This window comes from Cherax quadricarinatus, chromosome 77 (genome assembly GCF_038502225.1).
Source record: "Cherax quadricarinatus isolate ZL_2023a chromosome 77, ASM3850222v1, whole genome shotgun sequence".
NCBI classification, from domain to species: Eukaryota; Metazoa; Arthropoda; class Malacostraca; order Decapoda; family Parastacidae; genus Cherax; species Cherax quadricarinatus.
In genome coordinates, this window is record NC_091368.1 from 5677619 (window position 1) to 5700118 (window position 22500).

A 22500-nucleotide genomic window follows, 5' to 3' on the forward strand; every position below is an offset into this window, starting at 1 on the left:
CATTTTTCTTAACAAATTACTTAGACTATACAACAAACATTGTCCTATAAAAACGAAACAGATCACAAACAAACGGCTTGGTTGCCCATGGCTAACAGCACCATTCTGAAATCCATTGATAAGAAACACCAATATGAAAAGCAATATAGACAGGGCTTAATACACAAAGATATTCTTAAACACTATTCATCAGTTCTCACCAAAGTAATAAAGAAAGCCAAACAACTATATTACTCCAGTAGATTCACTGACACAAGAGGAGATATAAAAAAGACCTGGAAAACACTCTCTCAGATACTAGGGACCCACAAACTAAAAAAAAAAAAAAGAATATTGTCCTAACTAAATCTAATGAAACACCACTACATCCCACTGACACAGCTAACAAGATAAACGACTTCTTCTCAACCATAGGTTCTAATCTCGCCAATAAAATCCCACGTACCAATGCCCATGCCGGGGACTACCTAGATGGGAATTTCCCAAATTCCTTCTATCTTGCTCCAACTGAGCCCACGGAAGTCACCGAGATTATAAAGTCACTTAAAAATAACTCAGGGAATCTGTCTCATGTCCCACCATTATTGTACAAGAGAGCGGCCCATGTCCTCTCGCATGCTATCTCATTACTTTTTAACAAGTCACTAGAAACTAGCACCTTCCCGAAACTACTCAAGACGGCATAGGTTACACCAATACATAAAGGTGGTGACCCTACAGATTTAAACAACTATAGGCCAATATCAAACTTACCATTGCTATCCAAAATCTTTGAGAAACTCGTGCACAGGAGACTATATTCATTTATAACGGCACAAAACATACTCAACCCCTGCCAGTTTGGATTCAGGAAAAATAAAAGCACTAACGATGCAATCATAAAAATGCTAGATCTGCTTTACACAGCATTGGAAAATAAGGAATATCCACTAGGAATTTTTATTGACCTAAGAAAAGCTTTTGACACAGTAGACCACGGCATCCTACTCCACAAACTTGACCATTATGGTATAAGAGGCCATGCACTTGCATATTTCAAATCTTACCTTACTAATAGGTATCAGTATGTCACCATTAAAGACACAGCATCAACAACACAGCCACTTGATACTGGAGTTCCGCAGGCAAGTGTCCTTGGTCCCCTGCTCTTCCTCATATACATCAATGATCTCCCAAACGTATCTCAACACCTGAACCCCATTCTCTTTGCTGAGGACACGACTTATGTCATCTCTCACCCTAATCTTGCCACCCTCAACACCATTGTTAATGAGGAGCTGATCAAAATATCGACTTGGATGACAGTCAATAAACTTACGCTTAACACTGACAAAACCTACTACATTATGTTTGGTAGCAGAGCAGGAGATGCGCAAATTAACATTAAGATCGACAACACTCTAATTGCCAGGCATAATGAGGGCAAATTCCTAGGCCTATACCTCGACAACAACCTGAACTTCAGCACCCATATCCAACACATAACCAAAAAAGTATCCAAAACGGTTGGGATCCTCTCCAAGATACGATACTACGTGCCGCAAACTGCCCTTCTCACACTATACCATTCACTTATATATCCATACCTCACCTATGCTATATGTGCTTGGGGTTCAACTGCAGCAACACACCTAAAGCCAATAATAACCCAACAAAAAGCCGCAGTAAGAATAATCACTAAATCCCATCCCTGGCAACCCCCCCCCCACTCTTCATAGATCTAAACTTACTCCCTGTTCAGTACATCCACACTTACTACTGTGCAATCTACATCTACAGGACCTTAAATTCCAATATTAACCTTGACCTAAAACGCTTTCTTGATAGTTGTGACAGAACCCACAGGCACAACACCAGACTCAAACATCTCTATGACATTCCCCGTGTCCGACTAAACCTTTACAAAAATTCAATGTATGTCAAAGGCCCTAAAATCTGGAACACCCTACCTGAAAATTCTAAAACTGCAGACACATTCATCACCTTCAAAACTACCATCAGAAAACGTCTTATCTCCCTGATACACCCTGTCAACTAATTACACGAATACCGAATACCACCTGGTGGTTAACACTTACACTCACTCACCCATTTGACCACAAGCAGAAATATTAATCTCAATCTCAAAATAATGAATCTTAACTAGTCAAAAGTTGGCCTGTGACACTCCAATACTGAAACTATGTATAGTGCCAAAACAAAAGCATTTACATTGATAAACTCACAAACTAGTATTTAGTCACTTAGCCATAATACCAACTTACCTCATAATTTTGTAATATTTTAAACTTAAGATTTAATTTAAGTCTGCCCGAAATGCCTAGCCATGCTAGGTGTTCTAGTGGTACACTCTGTAATCACTATTTTACTAATTGTAAACCACACAATAACCAAATTCTGTAAACTCAGCATTGTAATCCTTATAGAGAATAAACTTTGAATTGAATTTGAATTGAATTGAATTGAACATTAAAATGGTATAAAATACCGACAGGTTGTTAGGTAAGACACATATGCAACAGTTAGGTATCTTTATTTCGAAACGTTTGGCCTACACAGTAGGCTTCTTCAGTCGAGTACAGAAAAGTTGATAGAAGCAGAAGAAACTAGAAGACGATGTAATCAGTCCATCACCCTTAAAGTTTTGAGGTGGTCAGTCCCTCAGTTTGGAGAAGAGCATTGTTCCATAGTCTGAAACAATATGAATTGAATTGCATTGAGTATAACACCGAACACGTCTCCGGAAGCACACATCAACCAGATAACTGCTGCAGCATATGGGCGCCTGGCAAACCTGAGATTAGCATTCCGATACCTTAGTAAGGAATCCTTCAAGACACTGTACACCGTGTACGTCAGGCCCCTACTGGAGTATGCAGCTCCAATTTGGAACCCGCACCGGATCAAGCACGTTAAGAAATTAGAGAAAATGCAAAGGTTTACGACAAGGTTAGTTCCAGAGCTAAGAGGAATGTCATTTGAAGAAAGGTCGAGGGAAATCGGCCTGACGACACTGGAGGACAGGAGGGTCAGGGGAGACATGAAAACGACATACAAAATACTGCTTGGAATAGATAAGGTGGACAGAGACAGGATGTTCCAGAGATGGGACACAGAAACAAGGGGTCACTCTTGGAAGTTGAAGACTCAGATGCGCCACAGGGATGTTAGGAAGCATTTCTTCAGTAATAGAGCGGTCAGGAAGTGGAACAGTCTGGTGAGCGAAGTAGTGGAGGCAGGAACCATGCATAGCTTTAAGACGAGGTTTGATAAAGCTCATGGAGCAGGGAGAGAAAGGACCTAGTAGCGTTCAGTGAAGAGGCGGGGCCAGGAGCTGAGTCTCGACCCCTGCAACTACAATTAGGTGAGTACACACACACACACACACACACACACACACACACACACACACAAATCAAGCGACTGAAACACCCACATTTTGTTGGATAGGTTTACCTTACACACCAGACCCATTCCATGGGCTGGTTTACCTGGAGAGATACCTGGAGAGAGTTCCGGGGGTCAACGCCCTCGCGGCCCGGTCTGTGACCAGGCCTCCTTAGGTCAGTGTCCCAGGATGCGACCCACACCAGCCGACTAACACCCAGGTACCCATTTTCCTGATGGGGAACATAGACAACAGGTGGAAAGAAACACGTCTAATATTTCTACTCTGGCTGGGAATCGAACCCAGGCCCTCACCGTGTGAAGCGAGAGCGTTAACCACCAGGCCACCAGAGCCCCAAAGTTCACGGTAATACATAATGGATCTAGGGAGTATAATCCATTTTTTTAGTGTAGTAACAATGGTAATAACTTATAAATTTATTGGGGTGGTAAGAGGAACAGCACATATTTCGGCCTCACACTGAGACTCTCTTCAGTAGACTTCATTTATTTGACAAATAAAGCCTCGGTTCGAACTATGATTTCAAATTCAAATTCAATTTTTTATTTCTCTGCACAGTGTACAATGTATGATTTAATTTTCAGGAAAGCTACTCATTTAATTCATGAAAGTCAGATATTAAATGGAAACTTATGGAAGTTGAGGTTACGATTATCTTTGATCTATTGACTAGCGCGGTTTCGTGGCTCACGAAATTGTAATATGACTGCTGGTTTTAATTACGTTTCGAAATTCAGTCCACGCATATTTGTACCAATGGAGTCGAGATGCGTCGAAAGAAAAAGTTTATTGTTATGCGTCATGAGCACTCATGTGTGCGTCAATGAGCGTGTACGCGTAGCAATAGAGAGAGTGTCTGTGGGCGTGAGTGTATGAAGGCCTGTATATGTGTGTGTGAAAGAGAGAGTGTCTAGCAGTGAGGGCTCACACACACTCAGTAGTGGAGGGTCTGAGGTCTGGCTCACACGTGTTGACACTGGCTTCTCTCTCTCTCTCTTTCTCTCTCTCTCTTTCTCTCTCAGTCACATAAAAAAATCTTAGCGTCCAGAAGAGATGTATTTTTGTTTATCTCGTGGCAGTGACTTAGTTGATACTTCGCGTGTCCGACGTTCACAGCTTAGTGCTGGCCCCTGTGTCTCTACTCCTCAGTTGTGTGTCCCCACTCATCATTCGCTGGACAATTAATCGTGTGTCCCCACTCACCACTCGCAGGACAATTTATCGTGTGTCCCCACTCACCACTCGCTGGACAATTAATCGTGTGTCCCCACTCACCACTCGCTGGACAGTCAATCGTGTGTCTCCCACTCAATCGTTAGTCAGACTTGTGACTCAAGGAACTCGTTGTGTGATTCCGCCTTAAATCAACCATCAATAAGCAAACTGCTACTTCTGCCGCCGCAACACAGAAGTTCTTCACGAAGTGTTTACAATCACCGCCATTACGAAGGGAAGTGGAGCACCGCGTGGATTGTCCCTGCGTGGATTATCCCTGCGTGGATTATCCCTGCGTGGATTGTCTTGTGTTTAAGCGCTGCAGAAGTAGTTCTTAAAGAGTAAAAATTTAGTCACATCAAAATTTTAGAAGAGAAAAAAAATGTATTTAAAGATGCAACGTCTCTTTGAAGGAACTTAAAATAAATGAAGGCATCTTTGAAGAAGAAAAAGAACAAGAACAAGAATAAGTTCAAGAGGAAGCAGAAAGAACAAGACGGAAAATAAGAAGAGAAACAAAAGATTTCTCTGCCTTATTTCGGACACTCTTCTACCCAGCAGTTTATCTACCATCTACCACACCACCGGCAACCACTCAAGCGATAATAATATTTTCCCTATATTCCTTGAGGGCTAGTTACTGCCTCTAAACTTCTGAGGGCTAGTTACTGCCTCTAAACTTCTGAGGGCTAGTTACTGCCTCTAAACTTCTGAGGGCTAGTTACTGCTTCCAAGCTTCTGAGGGCTAGTTACTGCCTCCAGACTCCTGAGGGCTAGTTACTGCCTCTAAACTCCTGAGGGCTAGTTACTGCTTCCAAGCTTCTGAGGGCTAGTTACTGCCTCCAGACTCCTGAGGGCTAGTTACTGCCTCTAAACTCCTGAGGGCTAGTTACTGCTTCCAAGCTTCTGAGGGCTAGTTACTGCCTCCAGACTCCTGAGGGCTAGTTACTGCCTCCAGACTCCTGAGGGCTAGTTACTGCCTCCAGACTCCTGAGGGCTAGTTACTGCCTCCAGACTCTTTAAAGCTAGTTACTGCCTCCAAGCTTCTGAGGGCCAGTTACTGCCTCCAAACTTTTGAGAGCCAGCTACTGCCTCCAAACTTTTGAGAGCCAGCTACTGCCTCCAAACTTTTGAGAGCCAGCTACTGCCTCCAAACTTTTGAGAGCCAGCTACTGCCTCCAAACTCCTGAGGCTTGGCACTTGGTCACCCACGCGGTTCAAGTGTCACATCTCGCCTGGTAAGGAAGTTGGCACCATGCTGACCAGTACCATCCCACGATGCCTCTTAGTCCTAGTGGCACTCAGTGCCACATCTAATTCTATGAGAGGTAAGTGAGATATAGTAATAAAAGTGAAGGATTTTAAAGGACGCTAGAGAGAGAGAGAGAGAGAGAGAGAGAGAGAGAGAGAGAGACAAAAAGACAATGAGAAATAGAGGGAGAAAGATAATGAATGTAAACGGTTAATAATAATAATAATAATAATAATAATAATAATAATAATAATAATAATAATAATAATAATAATAATAATAATAATAATTAATAATAATAATAAAATTAATAACAATAATTATTGTTTTCTTCATCATCATTCTTACAATAATTACCATCCTTATTATTATTATTATTATTATTATTATTATTATTATTATTATTATTATTATTATTATTATTATTATTATTAGTCTGCGTGTCTATCAGACTGCCAGAAGTACTTATAACCAAGTCTAACCTGGCTACCACAACATCAGTCACTCTGTTTACAAGTTTCTCTCTATATATACTTATCTACGTTCATTTCATCGTAGTGAATCTACGTTAGCTGTGTAAAAATTTGAAGTTGCATTTCTATAACATTCAAATTCACGATTTAACCCTAATATTATTTCTAAATCTTGATACAGAGGCCAATATTATATTTAACTTTCTCTTTCAAAGTAATTTCTCTAATTTGAGAGGATTATTTTATAAGGATGGAAACTGTACAATTGCTGACTCTCTACTTTTGTATTTCTGTACCTGGTTTACCCATTGATCATGTTGTTATAGTTGTGAGTTCAGTGATGTCCAGGTATCAGTGATGACAAGGTAACAGTGTTGACAGGGTATCAGTGATGACAAGGTAACAGTGTTGACAGGGTATCAGTGATGACAAGGTAACAGTGTTGACAGGGTATCAGTGATGACAAGGTAACAGTGATGACAAGGTATCAGTGATGACAAGGTAACAGTGATGTCCAGGTATCAGTGATGACAAGGTATCAGTGGTGACAGGGTATCAGTGATGACAAGGTAACAGTGATGACAAGGTAACAGTGATGACTAGGTATCAGTGATGACAAGGTAACAGTGATGTCCAGGTATCAGTGATGACAAGGTATCAGTGGTGACAGGGTATCAGTGATGACAAGGTAACAGTGATGACAAGGTAACAGTGATGACAAGGTATCAGTGATGACAAGGTATCAGTGATGTCCAGGTATCAGTGATGACAAGGTATCAGTGGTGACAGGGTATCAGTGATGACAAGGTAACAGTGATGACAAGGTATCAGTGATGACAAGGTAACAGTGATGTCCAGGTATCAGTGATGACAAGGTATCAGCGCTGACAATATCAGTGATGACAAGGTATCAAGGATGACAGAGTATCAGTGATAACAAGGTATCACTGATGACAAGGTATCAGGTATCAGTGTTAACAATATCAGTGATGACAATATCAGTGATGACAATATCAGTGATGACATGGTATCAGTGATGACATGGTATCAGGGATGACAGGGTATCAGTGACAAGGTATCAGTGACAACAAGGTATCAGTGATGATACTTTAAAATCATTAGGATGACAATTAGGTTCTCGCTGTTACGTACAAATATAATTGTTAATTATTAGCTCACGCTGGACATGGTTGTTAGAGTCTTGATCTGAGGCAACGACATAGGGAGGATATGCACCCGTCCGAGGACTGGTATTTAGAGTTGTTAACAACCACAGGGGAAGTTGAATGATAGCTCTAGTCCTTTCGTATTACAATCAGCACATTTTCAGAAACACTGCTCAACACAAGCAGGTACACTGCTCAACACAAGCAGGTACACTGCTCAGCACAAGCAGGTACACTGCTCAACACAAGCGGGTACACTGCTCAACACAAGCAGGTACACTGCTCAACACAAGCAGGTACACTGCTCAACACAAGCAGGTACACTGCTCAACACAAGCAGGTACACTGCTCAACACAATCAGGTACACTGCTCAACAAAAGCAGGTACACTGCTCAACACAAGCAGGAGCACTGCTCAACACAAGCAGGTACACTGCTCAACACAGGCAGGTACACTGCTAAACACAAGCAGGTACACTGCTCAACACAAGCAGGTACACTGCTCAACACAAGCAGGTACACTGCTCAACACAATCAGGTACACTGCTCAACAAAAGCAGGTACACTGCTCAACACAAGCAGGTACACTGCTCAACACAAACGGGTACACTGCTCAACACAAACAGGTACACTGATCAACACAATCAGGAACACTGCTCAACACAAGCAGGAGCACTGCACAACACAAGCAGGTACACTGCTCAACACAAGCAGGAACACTGCTCAACACAAACACGTACACTGCTCAACACAAACAGGTACACTGATCAACACAAGCAGGAACACTGCACAACACAAACACGTACACTGCTCAACACAAACAGGTACACTGATCAACACAAGCAGGAACACTGCACAACACAAGCAGGAGCACTGCGCAACACAAGCAGGTACACTGCTCAACACAAACAGGTACACTGATCAACACAAGCAGGAACACTGCACAACACAAGCAGGAGCACTGCTCAACACAAGCAGGAACACTGCTCAACACAAGCAGGAGCACTGCACAACACAAGCAGGAGCACTGCACAACACAAGCAGGTACACTGCTCAACACAAGCAGGAGCACTGCTCAACACAAGCAGGAGCACTGCACAACACAAGCAGGGGAGTTAACCCACAGCAGTGATTGATAAGTCAAGACTTCGACAGTGAAAGTTATGATCACAGGGGTCGAGTCCTGACCCCAGGGGGTTTTTAGAGATAAAACTGGTTATCTGGGGAAGAAGTTTGTAAGTGGTCACTGGGGGAGAAAAGAAGGGAAGAGAAGGAGGGAGGGAGGGGAGGGAAGAAGAGATATGGGAGAGGAGAGAGTGAGGGTTAGTAGCAGAGTACTTGTAATACCTTTTAGTGGCAGAGTGAGTACTTGTAGCACTTAGGAAACAAATATAAGTGGATGGTAGTACGCGGGAGGTGCACGTGAGTACATGTGAGTACATAGCTATTGACTTTAGTACACCGAAGGACATGTGAGAACATAACTATATCCTTTAGTGTACCAGGAGAGAGCAAAACATTGACAATAACACAGCAAAGTATCCGCCATACTGAGTACCAGGAGATTGAACAAGGCTTTGAGTTGAAGATTGAGACACTTATGCAGCATATGGGAATCTTTATTCAGGAAACGTTTCGCCACACAGTGGCTTCATCAGTCCAATACAAAAAACATTCAGACAATAACACAGCTGAAACTGTATCCGCCATACTGAGTACTGTGTGGCAGGAGATTGTCTCAATCTTCAACTTGTCGGTTTTTCAAACCATTCATCACAAGGCTTTGAGTATCACCGCCTCAAACTTCATCCATTTGAACGCCTCTTAAACTTTCTCCTCAATGCACTGTGGAGGAAGACTGAACTGTAGTTTACTGGCCTCCTCGTTCACCTGGGAAGACGAGCCAGCAAAACTCCCTTATGTGAATTTCAGCGAAGTGCATCATCTACATACTGCAAAAAATAATAATGATACGATTGCAAACAAACCACATTACGGGTGGGGATTGAACTCATGTTATGCCACTCACTTGCCGCGAGTTCAATCAGCACCCGTTCCCAGGGCAGCAAGAAATAATTTCTTTGGGGCAGATGATTCAGTTTTATTTTTTACGTAAGTAATTCTACAAGGTTGACTTATGATTTCCTTCCTTTGTTTACAAACTATGAACTGTCACCTACATCAGCTCACTCGAAAGCCTTTTTATTGTTATGAGACATATAAATAGGGAACAGGATGCAGCTGGACCCACAGACGGCTCCAACTTCATCCTGTTCCCTATTTATAAGAACATAAGAACATAAGAATGTAGGAACACTGCAGAAGGCCTACTGGCCCATACGAGGCAGGTCCTTATCAAAACGACATCTACCTAAAGCTACTCAAGAAATAACTCCCCTACCCCTTGTCACCAGACAAACCCAGCCCCTCCCAATCATATATTTGTCCAGTCTCTTCTTAAAGCTTACCCTGGTAATCTCTCTCTCTCTCTCTCTCTCTCTCTCTCTCTCTCTCTCTCTCTCTCTCTCTCTCTCTCTCTCTCTCTCTCTCTCTCTCTCTCTCTCAATAAATAACTTGTTCACTCTCTCAATACAGTTGAAAGTAACATGGTAACTCATGGGATTATCACCAGTAAGACTTCAGTGGCTTACGTAATAAAAGTTGAAATTTACATTTATTATTCTTTATCATGTTTCATTTGTTTTCTTTAGTCTTGGTAAAAGTATTCTTCTATTTCTTCTTCTTTCTTCTTCTTTCTTCTTCGTCTTCTTCTTTGGGGAAATTAGGTTAGTTTTGTCCCCAAGATGCGACCCACACCAGTCGGCTAACACCCAGGTACCTACTTACTGCTAGGTGAACGTGGGTAGCAGGTGTCTTAAGAACCCCCCCCCCCCCAATGTTTCCACCGGACAGAGAGCCTCCCAGTTCACTCACGATGCATTACTCTAACAGAGTAAAGATCAAACCAGCGAGTGGCACAACCAATGAGTCGTCCAAACTAGCACTTGCAGCTGTCGTTAGTGGCAGGCTGCAAGTCAAATGTAATGCGATTTTATCGCTCAAAGAGGCCTTTGTTGTCGTCTGTACAGACGACACAGAGGCTGAGAAACTACTTACCACCACTGCTACTACCACTCTACGAGACCAGGGATTTCTTGTCTTGACTTCCCCAGCACTGAGGGCCAGGAGAACTGTGTTCCTCAAGCGACTCGACAACCTTATCACTGTACAGGCCACTGAAGAAATCAAGTCATCTATCGAAGCAAAGAACCCTTGGGCCAAGGTGGACTTCATTACTAAAATACCCAATGCTTCATCCATGCTGAAGGTCACCTTCAGTGACGTCAACATGGCAGCCAGAGCTCTCGCTGAGGGCCTGGCTATTCACTACTTCCACATCAACCCAGCCTTCATCGAAGCAGAGAAATTCCAACATATCTCACAGTGCTATAATTGTTACTCATACTTACACACCACAAATGATTGTCCTACCAAGGACAAGAAGTTCTGCTCCACCTGTGGCCGTGAGGGTCATGACTTCAAGAATTGCACTACTGCTTCACCACCTAAATGCTTGAACTGCAAAAATGACCACCATACTCTTGCTGCCAGGTGCCCTACCAGAAGAGACATACTCAAGAAACAACAACAACAAAAGAAACCCAACCCACAAGCAACCACATATTCTGCTATCGCCAAGCTTCAAGCAGACACTACCAAGATACTACATGCCACGCAAGCTGCTCCCACCACTTCCCTGCCAGCACCTACTGCCGACTCCACCAAGATTCTTTGTTGCATTATGTATGCTCATGTACAGAATGCAGCTGAGCCTGGTTCCTTCAACACCACCATCAATGAACTTTTCAAACTAAATAATATGCCTGGCCTCACATTCCCTGCATCACCACCTTCCACTGAGATCCTAAAATCTACTGCAAATATTACCAGCATCACCGCTGCTCCACCGCTGTCACAACCTCCACTAGACACAGAGATGGACCAATCAGAGACCTCTGAGACGTCGGCAAAACCCACCAATGAGAGTCCACTACCGCTTTCATCCACTGCTAGAGCAACTGACCAGTCGGAAATCTCGCCTTCACCAGTTCAGCCACCAGCCAAGAAAGCAAAAACACAAGACACTGCGGATGCACCTCACGGTGCCACTGTCACTGACACTGCTGCACCACAACGGGTCCGATATCTGAAGGGTGTATACTTCTACACAACCAAGGAGTATAAGAACACAATGCTGTCTTCAGAAATCCATCATCACCTCCAGGACGGAACAGTCAAGTATACCTACGACCAAACTGCTACATACACCACTGAAGACATGACCAGACTACTCACTGCCAACACCCAACACCTTGTGGAAGTCAAGTACACCTCAAAGAGGAAATTCAGGATGCTTCAGAATAGGGACCTTGAAGACGGTACCCTCGTCTAGCACGACTATCCATGACCATTCACCCAGCACTTTGCTGTCCGCTAAAGCTGGGGTGTGGCTCCAATCAACCCTGTAACTGCTGCCTCTGCCCGACTGCACTTCTCTTTGGGGAAGTCAGCGCAAGATAGAAGAAGACGACATCCTCCAACCGGAGGGCCAAGAAAGAAGAAAGATGATTATCGTCACCCCCCACCCGGGGGGCCACTGCCGGGTCACCATCTGGAGAAGACCTGGGCCAGAAGGACCTGCGAATCAACATGAATGAAAATGAACACCAACACACGACACTCCACACAGGAGAGCACAGCGCTAGCACGATTGACACCATGCATTGCCCTTCTAGGGCATGGTTGGTGCCAGAGCCCGAGTTTGTACCTTACAAGATGAGGGGGGTACTTGTGCCTCCTCCCATGGGAGACTTAGGTCTCAGACACTCCCTAGACAGGGAGCCAGTGCCGGGCCACCACTTGGAAGGGCCCGGGCCGGGAAAATACCGGCGAATCTTTAACAACAACAACAATGTTTCCACCCATACCGGGGATCGAACCACGGACCTCAGTGTGTGACCTGAGTGCCCTACTAACCGAGCTACGGGACAGGAAGAACTGTACCAATTTCAACCAATACCGAACCCAGGTGATTTGCACTACGTACAAGAGACATTTGACCTTAGATGGAACTTGACCTTACTTACGAACGACATCTGAACGTGGAAATACGAACTGGTTATAACTGTGACCATAATCTTTAAAGGGATGGAGAGGTAAGCCAGCGGAAGACCTCGGTCAGATGACCAAAAACTCCACCTGCGTGTCATCATCTAAGACCCGCGTCAGGAAACATCTGTTCTGTTTCCTGACGAACTTAATCTAATCTAACTTTTCCTAATCTAACCTAACCTAGCCTAACCCAGCTTTACCTAATCTAACCTAGCCTAACCTAACCTATCCTAACCTAACCTAATCTAACCTAACCTAACCTAACCTTACCTAACCTAACCTAACCTAACCTAACCTAACCTAACCTAACCTAACCTAACCTATCCTCACCTAACCTAACCTAACCTAACCTAACCTAACCTAACCTAACCTAACCTAACCATACCTATCCTAACCTAACCTAACCTAACCTAACCTAACCTAACCTAACCTAACCTAACCTAACCTATCCTAACCTAAGTTAACCTAAGTTAACCTAACCTAACCTAACCTAACCTAATCTAACCTAACCTAACTTAACCTAACCTAACCGAATCTAAGCAAATCTAATCAAACCTAACCTAAACATGGAAACTGAAGACAACACGATGCAAGTTAGTTATCACCTTTACAAATCCGTCTTGATGTCAACTCAGAATGAGAATTTATCACTCTAGCAATAGGATTATCAAATTCATGGAGAAACGGTAATCCCCAGTGGGTTATACACGCCTATGGAATGTGAGGTAATGAGGTTTGAACCGATGTAAATACAAGTTGGTGGTTACATTGTCATACTACACTGCCCATTCCCTTCACTCCCAAGCCACAAGCATCTGTTGAGACTTTAGCCAGTTTCACTTTTAAACCTCCACTAGGAAGAATATTCCATCTCCACTTTATCTCTCCCTCCACTGGGTAGAATATTCCATCTCCACTTTATCTCTCCCTCCACTGGGTAGAATATTCCATCTCCACTCTATCTTATCAGCAACTTTGTGTCAATTCATAAGGTAACTGTCTATAAGCGATTCCCACCGTCGGTACAATATTGGTATTGTAATGGTGTGGGAATAGTATGGGGACAGTATGGGAATGGCATGATACTGGTATGGGAATGGTATGGGAATTGTATAGGGATGGTATGGGAATAGTATGGAAATGATATGGGAATGGTATCGGAATGTTGGTAAGTCATAGATGGTAAAAATAAAGAGTGATTCATAACCTCATACAGACAACTTATGATACATCATACTTAGTATTACCTATAACACTCACACTTCATACATACTACTTGGCATAATCTATCATGTATGATAGATCATACTACTGTATGACAATTTATTGGCAGAAAAAAAGAACATAGACAGGTGATAACCAAAGAAAATAATCAAATATTTGGGAAGCACTGAATTTCAGCCTCCCCTCAAGGCCCTCAAGGCCCTCAAGGCCCTCAAGGCCCTCAAGGCCCTCAAGGAAGGTTCTTTGATGCTGGTGAGGGGCTCTTGATCTAGGGAATTGGATCTGTGCTCTAGTTCCCTGAATTAAACCTGAATACCTTCCATATCATCCCTCATATAGGCGCTGTATAATCCTACGGATTTACCGCTTCCCCCTTGATTATAATAATAATGAATTTCAGCCTACTCGCCTCATGTCAGGCGGATTTTGATAGGCCACAAGTTTCACGTTATTTCCTTTTGCACTTTTTCCTTTTCTGATTACGAGTCTTCAATCGGAAAATTTCATTTGATGGTGTGAATTCCTCTGCTGAACTCATGTGCTGTTTTATTAGCAATTTGGAGTTGCGGTTTCTCCCACGTAAATCACATCGCGTCCTCCACATGGAATTTTGTAGATGCTCACTTCTTTTGTGTTTTATTTATTGTTTTCTTGTTATTACTGAAAAATACCCAAAGCAGAGGGAAAAGTAGAATGAAAAAATACGAAGGTTTTAAATCAAGTCGAAAATAAAGTTGTTATAATAATGGTACAACAAACTGAAAAGGAGATAAATAAACATGTGCAACACCTGCGTATAGAAATAAGTGGTACAAAATACCGATCCGATGGAAAATTTTAACACAAATGCACTACAATGCCATCCTTTATTTATGATTTTGTCGGCAAAGAATCGCATTATTGTGCATTTGACTCTACTTTTCGAAGCCGAGTCATAGAGACATTAATCTGGTCAAGCTGGATCGTCCGTATTACTGAAAATGTCAGTGGCTTTGGCTTTGTTCTTTAACCCTCTTACTCTGCGTTCATTTTTATTCATATTAAGTCGGTTACATAGGTATTTTAGTACATATAAGTAAACTGCACATATAAGTAAATCTGTACATTGTAGGCGTTTCGCCCATCAGTGGATTTATTAATCCAATACAGGGAATAATTACCGGAGAAGGTGGTCCACTGTCTCATTATCCTAATCCTACTTTCATTTTATATTCCCCAAATTCATTTTTATCCCTACTACTTATCCTCTTGCAGATTACACAGAGGAAATAATGTGGGCATTGACTGATATTTGAACGCTAATGTTCGCCACTCTTTCTGCTTGCTACCGAGGCCTGGTCATGGTCGGGCTGCGGGGGCGTTGACCCCCGGAGCACCCTCCAGGTATACACTCGATTTACTTGTTCAGGGTTATATGAGGGAACCTTCTGTACTTCAGTGTAGTTATAAGACGTGAGGGATTCGTTTGAGGAGATCAATCTCTCAAGCTTAATATTAGGTGTCCAATCCATCTGCTTTGATTAATCGGTTGGAGACGGTGGAAGACGTGAAGGATTAGTTTGAGGTGATCAGTCCCTGGATGTTAAGTTCATCAGTGGTGATGGACTGATAAAGGTTAGCGAAGCGTCTTTACGCCTGTCTCATTCGTCAAGTTGGTGCCATAACCTCTTACCACCCATAACTTCATTAGATGAAACGAAAACAACCATAACACAGAAGACGGTTCTTGTGTCGACGAAATACCATGTAGGAGAAACCGCCAGAAGCCTAAATAAATAAATAAATATTTTTTATTCCTACAAATACATGATACAACTTATACAGACCATAGCTGACATCAATGACATACTACTATATAGAAAGCTCCTTGTTATGCAGAGCATTTCACGCAAATTAGGTCAGTTTTGTTCACAGGATGCGACCCACACCAGACCACTAACACCCAGGTACCTATTTTACTGCTAGGTGAACAAGGACAGCAGGTGTCTTAAAGAAACACGTCCTAATGTTTCCACCCGTACCGGGAATTGACCCACGGACCTCAGTGTGTGAGTTGAGTGCGCTGCCGGATATAAATATGCAACCCAAACTGATAATGAGATTAATGCGTGCGTCCAGCACTATCTGACGGGAAATACCATTCGGCTCGCTGAGGATTCGCGCTAACGGGAAGCTAGTTATGTGGCGGATATGTGGGGACCCTCTTGTGGGATGTATGGCTGGGGTGCGTGGGAGAGTGTGTTGTGTGGCGTCTCATTGGATGCTTGTTTGCCGGTGCGTGAGGAGGTGCGAGAGACATCGATGAAAGTGCAATTTCTCGTTTTCTAAGCCGATTTACGGAGGTTTAATGCAAGCAACTGCACTGATAGGAAATTTATCCTGGAAAAAACTGTAGTTAAACCTCACGGAAGTAGCAATATTCTATTTTAACCTCATCAAACCATACCACGGGATTGAACCCGCGATCTGAGAGTTCTATTCCCGCCCTTGGCATGGTTTGTTTGCAATCGTGTCATTACGATTTCATGAGTCAATCTCACCAAACTGAAACAAAAAACACAAAAAAATATATAAGTAAACATCCTGGAGAAGCAAAATACATTATTCAGCAGCAAGATGTTATGATACGAGAAAATCTTAATAGTTCCTCAAGAGGTGGTGAAGGAGATCTGCTTTTGTTGACACTGACCAGCTGTTGAGGCAGCATCCCGCGTTGTCATGGTAACGGTGCTTGTGTTTACATTTCATCTCGACACGTGTTTCTGTTTACTGTTGATTTATCTCGTCAATAATGTATTTTATTTGGGGTTTCTCGTTACTTTTTTTTTTGTCTGTATAGGTGACCTATTCCCCTACGCCGTGCTGTCTCTCTCTCTCTCTCTCTCTCTCTCTCTCTCTCTCTCTCTCTCTCTCTCTCTCTCTCTCTCTCTCTCTCTCTCTCTCTCTCTCTCTCTCTCTCTCTCTCTCTCTCTCTGCTTCTCTATGGTAGTTACGGCACGAATTGTCTTAAAAATGTTATATATGTTACAACTAGTACAACTACTTCAACCTAACCTAACATCTACAGACATGATGTAAACTGATGAATTATACACATGTACAACAGTGAGTATCTTTATTTTGGTAACGTTTTGCCTTCTAGTGTCTTCCTCAGTCCAGCACAGAGAAGAATGTTTGAAGATCAGGAAGAGTTTGTGGTAGTCAGTTCCTCAGCCTGGTTCTCTGAACCATGTATATATATGCGTGATGTATGGTGTGTGATGGTCCATTGTGGTGGTCCAGTGTGATGGTATCCCAGTGTGATGGTGGCCCAGTGTGGTGGTGGTCCAGTGTGACGGTAGTCCACTGTGATGGTGGTCCAGTGTGATGGTGGTCCAGTGTGATGGTAGTCCACTGTGATGGTGGTCCAGTGTGATGGTAGTCCACTGTGATGGTGGTCCAGTGTGATGGTGGTCCAGTGTGATGGTAGCCCAGTGTGATGGTGGTCCAGTGTGATGGTGGTCCAGTGTGATGGTGATCCAGTGTGATGGTGGTCAAGTGGTGCGATTGTCCAGCAGTGGGGTTTCCAGTGTCACATGTGTCCGGTGTTGTGGTGGTCCATTATAATAGTGGTCTAGTGGTGTGTGAGAGTTAGGTGTCTGGGCCATGACTCAGCATCCTGGCATCAACAAGGCCAAACGCTGCTCCCTCCACTGACTTCTCTAATTGTCACGATTTTCACCCGGATCACAGCATGTGTGTGTGTGTGTGTGTGTGTGTGTGTGTGTGTGTGTGTGTGTGTGTGTGTGTGTGTGTGTGTGTGTGTGTGTGTGTGTGTGTGTGTGTGTGTGTACAAACCTGCCTGATTTGTTGGTTAATGAAGTCTAATTCCATGCGACTACACTGAGCTTAGAAAGGTTTAAGTAACCTTTTGACTACCAAACAAGAAAAGTTTTAATATTTAAAATGGAAATTAAAGCAACCTTTCAGTGTATATACACCGAGAGGCATACATCTCCCGGTGCATATACTCTTACCGAGTATATACATTGGTAGGGGTATATACATTGGTAGGAGCATATGCACTGGTAGGAGTATATACACTAGTAGGAGTATACACATTTGTAGGAGTATATATACTAGTAGGAGTATGTACATTGGTAAGAGTATTTATATCGGTAGGAGTATATATATATTTGTAGGTGTATATACAATGGTAAAAGATTAAGTCTGTTTTAATAACTTTTGTCATTCAGAATGAGATATTGCGAGACGGTATCTTTGTTTCTGTTAGAGCCAGAACATCCAGCTTCTTTTCAGTCATAACTCTTTTTTTGCACTTAGTTATTTACACAGGACCAAAGTCTTTCCAATGTAATATCCCATTGTTTACATTGTGACGGTGTCATATACCTTCATTACCCTCAGATCCGCACCTGTGTTTCTCACAGTGATACGATGTAAAAGGTTTTAAAAAACCGACAAGTTGAAGAATGAGACACATGTGCAACACTTATCTTTACTGTGGTAACGTCTCGTCACACAGTGGCTTCATCAGTCCTATACAAGGAAGAATGGTGAAGATCAGAAGGAGTTTGAGTTAATCAGTCCCTCAACCTGGAGTCGATATAATCAGTCTTGTTTGTTTAAGACTGATGAAGTCACTGTGTGGCGAAAGGTTTATCTACATCTTTACTGAGGAAAAGTTTCGCCAATCAGTGGCTTCTTTAGTCCAATGTAAAGAAGAACGGTGGAAGAAGAGGGCGAGTTAGAGGTAATCAGTCCCTCATCCTCTAGTTTATATCCATTTATTTTCAAGATTGATGGATATCAACTAGAGACTGAGATGACTGACTACATCAATCCTCTTCTTCCACCGTTCTTCTCTGTACTGGACTGAAGAAACCACTGCCACAAGTGTCTCATTGAAGGAAATGTTTGGGAAGCTTAAGGTAAAGGTTCGACAAGTGGGTGGGTGGGAATGGTTGGTTTTGAGGAAGACCTGCCTAATATGGGCCAGTAGGCCTGCTGCAGTGCTCTTCCATTCCTATGTTCTTATGCAGAACAATCACTGTAAAAAAATAGTGAACTTCCAAGAGCTTTCGTGAAGAATTAGACACATATGCAACATCTGGGTATCTTTATTGTAGACGTTTCGCCCTCCACTGACTTTATAATACAAATTAAAGGACATAATTGGAAGACAGTATATACACTATATACACCGGTAATATATACCATAAATGCACAGCTTTCGTGCTTTCTGATATTATCAAGGACCCCCATGTTCTTACGTCACTTGTTGCGGCTCTTCTGTGTGCTAACCGACTGTTGTGGGTTGCACCCCGAGGGAGAGGGGAATTGTACCTGAAATGAGGCTAGGCATTAACATGAGCTCAAGTAGAATAACAAACCGTAAACTCAAGGTTATAAAAGAAGAAAAACATGTTTTGGTGTATTTCAGAACTCTGAGATTCAACACCTGGAAGCAGCGGGCGATTTCTCTCACTTTGTATCCAAGTACTAACATATTACATTAATTGCTGTAACTCGTGTGCAGGATTTATCCCTGAGAGAAATTCACTCGTGGAGAATTTGGTGACATGCAAAACGACAGCCTCTGTTTGTATATACTGTCCCTTCAATCTTTGTATGTTAGAAGTGATCAAGGTTCCAGGACCGTAATGTTTTCTGATTAATATGTTCTAGTGTTTACTTGCGTGTTTTATTAAAGGTATTTGTCGGTATCTGTTGCCAAGGTTTGTACCAAGAGATGACATAGCTTGGATATAGAGGGAGAGAGAAGGTATGTGGAGGAGGAAGAGAGGGTGTAGGAGGAGAAGGAGGAGTAGGACTGGCTAGGATGAGAGCAGACACCAGAGTGAGATTTTTTTTTTTAAATAAGCTTGGCTAGAACGGCAGAGTGTTGGTACTCTGTTCTCTATAATAGTTACACGGTGGGAACACCAGCATTGTGTAACTACAGAGTGTAACTATTCTTCAGTTATATTAGAGGAACACCCGTACAGCGTGTGGATATTCTAATTTGTGCACAAGATGTTGAATATGCTGAGTGCGTGTGAGTGCCCTGTTCTATATATTAGTTGTGCTATAGGCACGAAAGTTAGCTATGTTATATTCACACACACACACACACACACACACACACACACACACACACACACACACACACACACACACACACACACACACACACACACACACACACACACACCTTAAAACTCCCAGAGAGAAATCTCATTCCCACGACGCTAAGAACGTCAGAATAGCATTGTAAAGACTCCCACTTTCTATTAACCATTTACTGGACAAGTTACGTTCCATTGGCAATAAAAAAATACCAAGTGGACCCTGGATTTTAAATTCAGGGGGCACAATGCCTCGGAGAAACGCGAACATTGATGACATTTCAACCACAATGAGGTAAAAACGTGAGGAGTTTTAAGACAAATTCTTCTCTTTTGTTTAGATCTGAAGATAAGATAAATTTACCGACTGAAAAAAAACTGATTATCAGGCATTGTCATAATCCATCATTTTTTTTTTATAAGTAATTTACAATATAGAAATGTGTTCAAGATACCAGAAATATTATTGATAAATTTAAAATATGAGAGAGATAGATACAGAGATAGATAGATAGATAGATAGATAGAGAGAGAGAGAGAGAGAGAGAGAGAGAGAGAGAGAGAGAGAGAGAGAGAGAGAGAGAGAGAGAGAGAGAGAGAGAGAGAGAGAGAGAGAGAGAGATCAGACTCAGCAATGGCCTGCACCTAAAACAGCTGAGAATGACAGAAGTGACAAATTCAGGTAATCACAACACTGACACCATCGCAAAAGCAAAACGTTTATCAGGAATCAGTCGGATCCAAAACTCTCCCAGCGCATCGGAACCTCCCTTCAATAGCACTGACTCTCCCACCCCCTCAACACAGCTTCCCCAAACACCACGGTGGTGACGACACTTCCAGCATCTCGTAAAGGCGAGAGCATCTGAGATGACAGTCTCACTCTGTCTTTATCTTCCGGTTCTACCGATATACCTACTTTCTCTACTCAAGCCTTAAGGAGCTAACTATCCAACGACCATTTAACTTATTCTCTTGTTCGTAATAATAAAGCATCAATAAAAAACCATAATAAAAATCAATCAAGGAGCCAATGGAAATAAGTAACTTTCTATGACTTCTGTATGATATCCTAGACAATTGACACATATTTTACTATGTATAATACTGTGTGGTACAGAATTAAGGTCCACGTTATCCTCACTCCTCTCGTCTCCCCTTGCTTCAAGGGGAAGATGTCTTGATACTGGGGTAGCATTCTTGAGCTAAGGGGAATTTAACATGCCCCTCACCTCATTAGATCAAATCTGAATGCCTCCCTACTGGGTTTCCTGCTTAATAATAATAATAATAATAATAATAATAATAATAATAATAATAATAATAATAATAATAATAATTTCTCCTCGATACAGCTACAGGTACTTATCTAGGCTCAGTAGAGACCTAATCATAGAAGTCAGTAGCAGAGCTCAAAAATAAACTCGCTTCCGAATCACAAGAGGGGATGTGATTAGAGCCCTTTCAAGGCAGCCAGGCAGTGTTCTGTCAACAAAGGAGATTACATCGTCAGCAGCTGTCTGCAAGACAGCTGTAGACAGCTTTACACTGCGGGAGAATGCAGTCGTTGCTGTGATATATACATACACTGAGAGGTGTAGGTCTCTCAGTGTGTACATGCTGGGAGATAACTTTTTTCTTGACTGGTGGGGAGGTTACATGCAGCCTTAATGTCTCTAGTGTAGTCGATCGGCGTTCAACTCCATTAACCAACCAGCCGCCGTCGCCACAGAAGACACCAATCAAATTCTCGTAACGCAAATGAAGTGAATACTTGAATTTATACATTTATAGTCCCTATTCTCCTGCCATAACTGATCCTTCAACAGTATTCCTATACCTTCCTTAACTCTAACTCTCTCAGGTACATACATATACACACTCAGTGGCCACAAATATGTTGGTTATAACTGACCATATTTTTTTAAGGGGTGGACCGGTAAACCAGCGGAAGGCCTCGGTCAGATGACCATAAGCTCTAGCTGTGGGTCATCCTATAGCTAAGACCCACGTCAAGAAACACTTGTCCAGTAGTTCCCTGACAAACCTTACCAAACCTAAGTGGCCACATTATTAACAGGCTCACCCTCTTTTTATAGAATTTTACCCTAAGGAAATTAACTGGATCCTGGATCTGACTCCAGTCTGCCTCAAGGGCAACTACTTGCTAGACCTGGTCAAGCTGTACGTAAACAAGAGGAGTCAGTCCATCTGCATAATGTCTACCAATGTAATCTCGTTACCAATATTGATGAGATTATTCACGGTTTTTGTGAACACGTCTTCCAGATATTGTTGCAGCCCTGGAAACACTCTTGGAGACAAGGATTGATAATGCACAGCTGTATATCAGTCCAGCTTGGTATCTGTAGTTCTGCAGCTCCCTGGTCATCCAGCTCATCACTAAATGGTTGTGATAAACGAACTGTTGTTAATGTATGATTCCGACGAGATAGGCAAG

The 22500-nt window shown here is 42.5% G+C and overlaps 1 protein-coding gene across 1 annotated transcript in view; it reads left to right on the forward strand.

Annotated features, from left to right (window-relative positions):
• Positions 1-4340: 4340 nt before the first annotated feature.
• The window catches only part of LOC128702007 (chymotrypsin-like elastase family member 2A), a 51409-nt gene continuing 33249 nt past the window's right edge, over positions 4341-22500 (forward strand). Inside the window, exon 1 of the mRNA XM_070101455.1 lies at positions 4341-5952. Within this exon, the coding sequence (XP_069957556.1) occupies positions 5880-5952 (73 nt within the window). The 5' untranslated portion in view covers positions 4341-5879. The remainder of the gene's footprint in view (positions 5953-22500) is intronic.